This window comes from Gadus macrocephalus, chromosome 3, assembly GCF_031168955.1.
Source record: "Gadus macrocephalus chromosome 3, ASM3116895v1".
NCBI lineage: Eukaryota > Metazoa > Chordata > Actinopteri > Gadiformes > Gadidae > Gadus > Gadus macrocephalus.
The window spans coordinates 20,318,870-20,329,215 of record NC_082384.1 but is presented as its reverse complement, the minus strand read 5'-3'; the positions used below and the strand labels follow the sequence as shown (position 1 = coordinate 20,329,215).

The following is a 10,346-nucleotide window of genomic DNA, read 5'->3' as shown; positions in this document are numbered from 1 at the left end:
TATCCGCTGTGTACTGTTGGTGTTGTTGTGGCCCGGAGTGTCAACGTGTTTGTCACAAATAGAGCTATAGATCAGGGGGTTTCAAACATTGTGTGTGTGTGTGTGGACCACTATTTGTAATCAAGAATTTTCGGACCACCTCATAATACACCTAATAAGATATGTCAACACCCGTCTCACCTGAATTACCCACACCTCTTAATAGGCCTACTAGCATTAAAAATAACTGGTCATAGCATCAGTACAATAGGCTTGTTAAAACCAAGTATGCACACAACGGCTGCCACATACTTTTATTGAAATTTCCTGGTAAAATGATTGCAAACACAAATATTTATCTGTGACGTTTTTTTCCCCCCCTCAATTCTGTAAAAGTCATACAGCAGCCTATACCGTAAGTCGAAAACTCTTGACATTTTCAGGTATGGTTACCAATAACCCCCACTACACATTAACCCAAATTTGTGGTACTGCACCCAAAGGTGGCGCTATTGTAAAAAATCTTATTTTGGCTTATTTCTCCAGGTCAATCACCAGATTGACCTGGAATCAAAATTCTTTCAGAATATTAATCTTTAGAATCAGATGCATTTATAAAATCCCACAATTTCATATAAAAGCTAAACATGATAAAAAAGATTCACAGGCTACAAAAATAATCAAAAATTCACCACAATCGCCACATAAAATCTTTAGACCAAGCCTCACAGAAATCATCGAACAGAATTTGTTTTATTTAGTTCCATTTGAGAAATATTGGCCAATAAAGTTGGAGCAGTTAGCCCATTTTACTTATATGACAACTTTGTTATCGTACAAAAAACCCCATACAACTATTATTAGGTGGATATCAATACCCCCCACTACCCATAAACCCAAATTGTGGTACGGCACCCAAAGGTGGCGCTATTGAAAAAAATTATGAACTAGCCTTATTTCTCCTTACTAGATTGACCTGGACTCAAATTTCTTTCATCATATTAATCTCTAGAATCAGATGCATCTTTTTCACCCTGGTCTTCTGCTCTAAAAATGCTTACTTTTCCCACAATTTAAAAGAAAAGCCAAACGTCCATTCTCAACCAATTTTGCCTATGACCATTTTGTTATTGTATAACTACCATGCGGCTATCATTAGGTAGATACCATCAACAGTGCAAATGTTCAGATCTGTACTCTTTTAAGAAAGCCCTGTATTCGTGAAATGTGTGCTTGGAGATATCTTGATGTTGTGCTTATCAGGCGTTATGGGTGGGCCTGACAGACCTGGGACCAACCACTGTTCAACGGGCCCACCCAAAACTTTTCTTGAAAAAATAAATACAAATCTTCTGAAATGTGGACAGGTCCGTCCCATGCACCGAAACGTTTTACAATGCAACAAAATATTTAAACAGCATCAAGCTATTTTGCACAGATAATATAACAGTATATTAGTCAGTCATTTATATTAGGTTAAACAACGATTTGATAACGTTTTTAATTTAAGGACCACCCACAATTGGTCTGGCCCATCCACAACTGGAATCCTGGCGCCGTGCGTGGTGCTTATCAATCGACATTTTTACGTGGTGTATGCACGTTCATAATACTGATTAGAGTATTATGAACAAGCTGAACATGACATACTGTCATTGCCACTCATTTAAGAAACACAACATTGAACAGCACCTGAAATTAATCAGGCAATCAACATTCCGGCTCATTAGTTTCCAAGAATCGGACTGCCAAGACACAGTATGGCATTAAGGGGAACTTCTTCGTTAACCATTTTTCCTTCATAATTAACTCTGTCATATTTATATTTCTTCCGTTAGTGTCCTTGACTACAAATGTTTAATTTCCCCAGAAGATTTTTCAGGTATATGCTTTTAAGAAAGCCCTTTATTCACTTGAGAAATGTGTGCTTTGAGTTTTCTGGATGTTGTGTGCTTATCAATAGACATGTTGACCATGTGGATGAGGCTGCAGTTCAGGATTATAAGTGGAACATCTTTCCTTAAATATGACAATTATATGTTAATTTATATATCTTCCATTAGTGTGTTCTTGACTTTTAATTTTGCTCGGACCCCGTTGATCACTGCTTGCGGTTAGATTTTATCTTTTATTTTGCTTTTCCACGGACAACCCGCAGTACCTTCACAGACTTTGGGAATATCTGCTATAGATAACGATGAGTAATTATTTTACAGCTTTATTTATGATGGCTGGCCCAGCCCTGTTATCAGTGGGCAAAACGAAGTAATTAGTACTGCAATCCTCCAGTCCTAAGCACATTTGATACTTCAAGTACACAAATGCCATTTACTAATATCTCGTCCGTCACTTACGTAATTAAGACAGTAATATCTCACTGTCTTAAGTCGATCTTGACGCATAGAAAGAGCACTCCCAGAATAAGTGCCGTGATTATATTATACACTTTGTTAGGGCAGCGATAGCTGCTGGACCCAAGAGTAAAACACAGAGAGAGGACAGGAGTTGGAGTGAAGGTGAACAGGTTTATTTGGTATAACCAGGAGGGAGGCGGGGGGAAGGTTGGAGAGTGGGGCGCATCAGGCTGGAGGGGGTGAAGCAGGCAGGCTGGAGGTGTAGAGCCACAAAACTATAGACAAAAGAGAACAAAGGTGAGGCACGAGATTTCAGCAGAGAAACAACCAGAAATTGTAGGCTATTTACTGGAGCCAGGTAGGCCTACAAGTAACTACCACGGTATCTCGAAGTATGATCTGCAGGCGATGACTGCACACTTGTTGTTTATCCAAATATGAGCGTCTCATATAAAGGTGTGGCACCAGGAAACGTAGGCTAATGTTGGGATTAGTCAGGCTCATTAGCTAGTCACTTCCCATTAGAACTATCCTTCATTCATAACATACAGCTACTGATATAGTATCAGTACTGGGTCTAGTATCAGTAGGGTAGTAGCAATTCAGGTTCTCTGGTACTGTATCAGGACTGGGACTAGGGAAGTACCAGTAGGCCTACTGGGTCAACATTATGGTACCAGTACTGGCTCTGGGTACCGTATCATTACTGGGTCTGGGGAAGGATCAGTACTGGGTACTACATTATGGTACCACTACAGGATCTAGGCTATCAGTTCTAGATCGAAGGATTACTGGTCATGTTCTGAACTGCTGAATCATTCCACTTTTATCATCTTATTTATTGTTGTACCATTACTTGTATTTACCGTGACAAAACGTCTGTAGATGGTGGAAGATGGTCCGTCTCTGTCAGTAGGGAGACATAGCCTACTCATTGGGCAAAAGTTCACATAAAAATAATTTGTACTTAGAAAGAACGAAAAAAGGGTTTAGCATGAAGAGGTAAAACTCATAAATGGCCTAAAGAAAAACAAAACAAAAATATTTTCAAAGTATTTATCGAGAGATAAAAGGTTACATACCGCGAGGCTTGTGAGAACGGATTAGCACAAAGGACCAACTTGCTGTTTGCCTGTCTTACTCAGATTTTTAATCCAAATAAATCCTTTTGTGGCCAGAAGGGGAGACGTTGAGTTAGCATTTTCTTCCACGGTAAACTGTTATCTTTGGGATGAGTAACAGAAGCCATTTGATGACTCGTCGTGCGTGGGAACATGGGAGTTGCGTCTTCAACACATGACGTTGAAATATTAAGGTATTATTGTAGCAAAGGTCTTTAGCACCTGTAACTGCAGATTTTGTATGCGTACATTAAAGTCACAAATGTTTAACAGTAAATTTGACCATTTAAATTTGTAGCGTTCTATATTTTATTTTTGAGGATTTTTTTCACAGATGTGAAAAATTGCAGCACACCAACTGCATTGCAGCACACCAACTGTGCTGCAATGATTGTAGCAAAAGTGTCAATTGCATGACTCTTTCAAGTTGTGATGCACAGGATAGGATTTGTGCAGTAGGCTACTAATTGCTTTTCGATAATGTTGAATGATGTTGTAACTGTATAAAGTGACCAGATAGCCTACATTGTTTCCAAAGAAATCGATTACCCATGGTCAATCCTTCATTCCGCGCCTGATCATGTTTCAAATCTACTTTTTATAATCACAGACGGTCCGCTGTAAGTGTTGGCGAGAGACAGCGACAGCATTCAGTGTGTTGCACGCATTTCTACAATGAAATTTCCCCACTTTAAATAGTCCAAAAATGGCAAACACTATCGATCGCAAATGTCGTCGTTCTCTCGGACGAATACATAAATAGAAAAAGACAGGTCCAAGTTCAATCCGACAGCTGACATGAGACACACATGAGCGCGAATGAATCAAAAATAAAACTGAATATAAAGACGGACTTCGCGATAATGTTGGGATACTGTCTGCAATAGGCTACACAAACGATTTACAAACGCCATATACAAATATCTCATATAATAGTCACTGATCACCCAATTCTACACCGAAAAGTGTGTTGATAAATCCATACAGAAGGCTACGTATCTCTCATGGACTATGCACACTGGATGACAACAACCCTAGAACCAACCCAATTAGGGTGATTAGATGACGTCACACCAGGAGCCACAACCCAGTCTCACGGAAATGCGTGACATTATCAGTCATTTAATTTATCTATTCATTCTTGATCTGGGACACTGGGTCATTTCAAATTTCAAACTCATGTAGCCTACCTAATGTCCCTAGGCCTACAGATAATAGATTGTTTATTTTTCTCATTTGTTTCAAGATTTTTCAACACAGAACAATTGTCTGTGATAACTAACAATATGACAGCTTTTGGCCACCCGTTTCTACTTTCCCCTTTGATTCTGAGAAATTGTGACAATTCACGGATATATTTAATGCAGGTGCGCTGCTCTGTAGGCAAACCGAGACGGGAAAAGCTGCTTCATCTTTGTAGGCCTATGTCTTAATGTTTATTTTATCTAGCCATCTATTGTCTTGTTTATTTGTAGGCTATGTGAATGAAGGTCCGCGTCGATGCCATGAAATTTGTGCTTTTTTGGCACGAAAAAATTGATATGACTCAGATCACGAATGAACAGATTTAATGACGTGACAGTGTCACGTTTTTCCGTGAGACTGGGTTGGGGCGGGTCAGGTCACAAGATGTGTTCCTTGGAGGTCGATGACTGTTTACAAGCCCTCAGTTGAGTGTGGTTAACAAGAGCAACTCATTAATAACAGTTACTTGGACGCATTATTTCTTGAAAAGTTGCCTAAACGCAGACACTGACCCTGGCGAAAACGAGAGGATTGTTAGTTATTTCGTCCCCAATTTGTGAAACCAGCCGTATTAGTGAGTGGAGGCCTGTTTAATATTTAATGAGAGGAGGCCATCGTCAAGGCTCCTGGAGGGAGGGAAGGAGGAGAAGAGCTAAGAGAGAGGGAGGGAGTAAGGGGGAGGGAAGGGGGAATGGGAGAGAGAGAGAGATGGGGGAGAGAGAGAGGGATATAGAGGGAGAGAATGGGGTAGGGATGAGCTACATGAATACCAGCTGGAAACACCTTTCTAACGTTACACTCTCTTCCATTAGTGTGAGAGTGTGATCTTCACGTCCTCCCACCTCCTCTCCAGTCCTCCCACCTTCTCTCCCCCAATATACTCCCCCCAATACACTCAAGTATTCAGTTACTTTACTGACCCGAATATAGACGAGTTTTCCTTCCTGGATATTTGACTGAATAGCCTAAGTGGGTTCGTCATACATTTGGGGTCTAGACTTTTAAATATCAATTTACACCCCACAAATTCCTGGTAATAAAAAGCCTACCTTTCGTTTTACCAACTCTATCTATTTCTATGCTGCTCATCTTTCCCCGTAAGAGCTGGGCCGTAAGTTACCGTATTTTGAGTTAAAGGGTTTTTAATTGCTCCTTACTCTTTTGCGGTGCGCGCGACAAACGGTGTTTACTGTTGCACACCACAACATTACAATAGGCTACATGAGTAGACAGCTAATTTACGTCACTGTATCTTAGGTTCCACGCACTTACTATCATACGAACTCCGTGATTTTAGCAGTTGTTGTCTGGCGTGTGCGCGCACCCTTCCACATTTCTCCTTTTGAAGAGTATGGACGAGCGTCCTGGATGTTCGATATCCTCGCCCGACTGTGTTTTAATTATGATTTTCAAATGACATAATTTTCTTTATAAAAAATATCTTTTGTCAACAAATGAGTCTTGAAAAAGAGAGCCCGATTTATATCCAGTTTTTTTTTTTAACATAATTTAACGCTTTAATTAAATCTGTGTAACATAAATGGGACTGTGCTGCTCTCTAGTGGCCATCTACAAGAACAGCTGCGGCTCTTTGCAGCGATTAGAAAGATAAAAGTCTGTCTGCAACGGACAAATCACAAATCACAACAATTGATGAACAATTTTTTATTTGTTCTTTCTGTAACCACAGGGTTTCCACGGAGGCCTGGTTGTAAATCTGAATCGACGTCCGGAGCGGAGTGGCAGCGGCTGTCAGGTTTCAGGACTAAAATAGAAATGAATGCGGCTGAGGCAAAAGCTGTAGCCGCAGCTCCTCACTCCGTCGTTTCAGAGTTGCTTCAACAGTATCTTAGTGGTTCTTAATGTATATTAATGGTCTTGTGTATCGTATTGGTTTTTAATGTATCTTTAAATCTTAATGTCAGCGGTTGGGTGGCTGATCGTAGGTCTACTTTGTTTCTCTAAGATCGTCATGTCCGACCAACTCAAACTCAAGTCAGTAGACTTTGAAATTTTCGGAAATGTCCAGGGTAGGTGAGACAAATTAAGAATAATAATGTTGCATTTTGTTAAGACGACATTCACTAAAATATCTCCGTCTGTGTGCGAGTGTGTGTGGGGTGTTTGTGGTGTGTGTGTGTGTGTGTGTGTGTGTGTGTGTGTGTGTGTGTGTGTGTGTGTGTGTGTGTGTGTGTGTGTGCGTGCGCGTGTGTGTGTGTGTGTGTGTGTGTGTGTGTCTGTGTGTGTGTGTGTGTCTGTGCGTGCGTGCGTGCCTGCGTGCGTGCGTCTGTCTGTCTGGCTGGCTCTCTCAGGTGTCTGTTTCAGGATGGTGAGTAAACCTATTGTGTATAATTCACTCATTACTGGTAAACACTCGAACCCGATGCAAGTTGTATAACTATGCCGGTTAAAGTGACGTTCATAATAATGTTCGGGTCATTACGTTTTTTTGTTTGAAATTATTCAAATGTTTTTTCTTGTCCAGTACACGGAGCAGGAGGGGCGGAGCTTGGGCCTGAGTGGGTGGGTCCAGAACACCAGACGAGGCTCTGTTATTGGTCAGATCCAGGGAGCCGCCGGAAAGGTTGACCAAATGTCAGTCACTCTGTGGTACCTGCTTCTACTAGTGATAACCAGGCTATCTAGTGGTAACCAGGCTGCTACTAGTGGTGACCAGGCTGCTACAACTGGTAACCAGACTGCTATAGTGGTAACCAGACTGCTACTAGTGGTGACCAGGCTGCTACTAGTGGTAACCAAGCTGCTACTAGTGGTGACCAGGCTGCTACTAGTGGTAACCAAGCTGCTACTAGTGGTAACCAGACTGCTACTAGTGGTGACCAGACTGTGGTAACCAGACTGCTACTAGTGGTGACCAGGCTGCTACTAGTGGTAACCAAGCTGCTACTAGTGGTGACAAGGCTGCTACTCATGGTGACAGGACTGCTACTAGTGGTAACCAGGCTGTAGGTCTGTAGGGTGTAACAGAAGTAGGTCAATAGGTTGTAACAGCAGTAGGTTTATAGCAGAAGGTCTGTAGGGTGTAACAGCAGTAGGTCTGTAGGTTGTAACAGCAGTAGGTCTAGAGTGTAACAGCAGTAGGTATGTAGAGTGTAAAAGCAGCAGGACTGTATTAGGGGAGAGCAGATACGTGTATTGGGGGAGAGAAGGTGGGAGGACTGGAGAGGAGGTGGGAGGACTGGAGAGGAGGTGGGAGGACGTGAAGATCACACTCTCACACTAATGGAAGAGAGTGTAACGTTAGAAAGGTGTTTCCAGCTGGTATTCATGTAGTTCATCCATCCCCTACCCCATTCTCTCCCTCTATATCCCTCTCTCTCCCCCCATCTCTCTCTCTTCCCTCCCCCTTACTCCCTCCCCCTTACTCCCTCCCTCTCTCTTAGCTCTTCTCCTCCTTCCCTCCCTCCAGGAGCCTTGACGATGGCCTCCTCTCATTAAATATTAAAACAGGCCTCCACTCTCTTCCATTACTTCCAGTTCCCCGCCACTCTAACACTGGGAGCGATGATGCTAGCACTTTAGCACGAGCAGCTGATGCTGGCTCATCTTTAAAGTGCAACACAAAAACACTCCCTAGATTTATTCCCTCCTTGTTTATCAGAAATCAACAGCAGGATAATAATTACTTACACTAAGAAAAAGTTAATAAGTATATATATATATATAAAAATATATACACAAAGTGCACTGCATTAAAGTTGCTTTGATTTAAGAGCTATTTATTAAGTGTATTTTGTTAGAAATAGCTTGGTCATCTGTCAGCTATTAGCTATTAGTCTCTGTGACAACTCAGAATTTGGATGTTAAATTCCAGAGTATAACGAGAGAGAGAGATTTAGAATCCCAAATCCTCCTCTTCTCCATGAGGTGTTGTATTTAACTCACCACGAACATTTTACAATGTGGGTACCATACTTTAACGATATATTAAGATTAGTTAAAGCGGTAAAAAGCATTAACTAAGAGTTGTTTAACAGTTAACTAATGGTGTAGTAATCTTTAAGTAATGTGTTCATATTTACCAATAGTTTTCATGTTAACTCTGAACTATTAAATAATGTATAAATAAAAACTGTAGTTGATGAACACCAATAAATGAACTGTTATTTAATTGTTAGTGAATGCTTGATACTGCATTAATTAATGTCAATTAGTGGTTCATTATTGTACCGTTATTGTAAAGTGTATGGTTATGTAAAGTGTAGAAATGAGCCGGGAGCAGTCTAAGGTCTGACGGCCTCATTCAGAGGCATCAACTAGTACAGATATTCTCGAAGCGCATTGAGCTTACTCATGGCTGATAGATGGCTGTCAGTTCCAACAAATGTTACTCAAACACCAGCTCTTAAATCTCTAATCCCTACAGCACCTTTAACAACTCAATCAACAACAAAATCTAGACACGCACAGACATACTCACAGACACACACACACACACACACACACACACACACACACACACACACACACACACACACACACACACACACACACACACACACCCTTTTGTGTGTGTGTGCACGAAAGGGGTTAGCTAATGGGGTTAGCTGCTAATGCAGTTATCCTTTCCCATGATGCATTGGGCTGACAGTTTAATGGACGTTGATTCTATCATGTTGTCACGGCGACAGACAATGCTCCTACATTCATGTTGTCATGGTGATGCTATAAACCGCGGTGGTTTTAGAATTAGTTACTTGAAAACACGTCTGGGGCAGTTAGTTGAAGAGATGCTTTTTGAAGAAATGTTACGGTTAGTTAGTTGAAGAGATGTTAGGGTTCTCTAATCCTATCATCTATTGAGATGTTAGGGTTAGTTTGTTGAGAAGATGTTGGGCTTAGTTCTGGTATCAAGTAGTTGGTGTGTGACAGATAATCCCCCCTCCCATAGGAAGGACTGGCTGAGGAATGTGGGGAGTCCCAGCTCTCGAATCGACCGGGCCGTCTTCTCTAATGAGAGAGACCTCAAAGAACCAGAGCTGAAGGGCTTCAAAACCCGACACTGAGCTCCACCACCAGGCCCTCCTCCACCACCAGGCCCACCTCCACTACCAGGCCAATCCAAACCACCAGGCCCACCTCCACCACCAGGCCCATCTCCACCACCAGGCCAACCTCCACCACCAGGCCCATCCCTACCACCAGGCCAACCTCCACCACCAGGCCCACCTCCTGCACCAGGCCCATCTCCACCACCAGGCCCATCCCTACCAGCAGGCCCATCTCCACCACCAGGCCCATCCCTACCAGCAGGCCCATCTCCACCACCAGGCCCACCTCCACCACCAGGCCTATCACTACCACCAGGCCCACCTCCATCAACAGGCCCATCTCCACCACCAGGCCAACCTCCACCACCAGGCCCATCCTTACCACCAGGCCCACCTCCACCACTAGGCCCATCTCCACCACCAGGCCCATCTCCACCACCAGGCCAACCTCCACCACCAGGCCCATCCCTACCACCAGGCCAACCTCCACCACCAGGCCCACCTCCTGCACCAGGCCCATCTCCACCACCAGGCCCATCCCTACCAGCAGGCCCATCTCCACCACCAGGCCCATCCCTACCAGCAGGCCCATCTCCACCACCAGGCCCACCTCCACCACCAGGCCTATCACTACC

General features: G+C 42.9%; 1 protein-coding gene and 1 long non-coding RNA gene across 5 annotated transcripts; one reads left to right on the top strand and one right to left on the bottom strand.

The window, feature by feature from the left end:
- Positions 1-2,490: 2,490 nt before the first annotated feature.
- Positions 2,491-4,965, bottom strand: LOC132454522 (uncharacterized). 2 transcript variants are annotated; one of them, XR_009524947.1, is made up of 3 exons: positions 3,416-4,965; positions 3,200-3,260; positions 2,491-2,608 (listed from the first exon to the last, which is right to left on the bottom strand). It is a non-coding gene; the product is annotated as an uncharacterized LOC132454522 (long non-coding RNA). The 2 variants fall into 2 exon arrangements; XR_009524946.1 differs by having other exon boundaries at positions 3,200-4,965.
- A 1,345-nt stretch (positions 4,966-6,310) lies between these two features.
- Positions 6,311-9,846, top strand: LOC132454521 (acylphosphatase-2-like). 3 transcript variants are annotated; one of them, XM_060047929.1, is made up of 4 exons: positions 6,311-6,729; positions 7,012-7,028; positions 7,185-7,222; positions 9,612-9,846. In XM_060047929.1, the coding sequence occupies exons 1-4, from the start codon at positions 6,618-6,620 to the stop codon at positions 9,724-9,726; spliced, it is 282 nt and encodes a 93-aa protein (XP_059903912.1). In that variant the 5' UTR covers positions 6,311-6,617; the 3' UTR covers positions 9,727-9,846. The 3 variants fall into 3 exon arrangements, with proteins under 3 accessions (XP_059903912.1, XP_059903914.1, XP_059903911.1); XM_060047928.1 differs by having other exon boundaries at positions 6,332-6,729; positions 7,185-7,294; XM_060047931.1 differs by lacking the exon at positions 7,012-7,028 and having other exon boundaries at positions 6,318-6,729; positions 7,185-7,294.
- Positions 9,847-10,346: the final 500 nt, after the last annotated feature.

Excerpts from the sequence above, each read along its gene's own strand:
- LOC132454521 (XM_060047928.1), top strand. The coding sequence starts at position 6,618 with ATGTCAGCGGTTGGGTGGCTGATCGTAGGTCTACTTTGTTTCTCTAAG. Across the intron at positions 7,295-9,611 it reads GCCGGAAAGGTTGACCAAAT|GAAGGACTGGCTGAGGAATG; the intron begins GTCAGTCACTCT and ends CCCCTCCCATAG.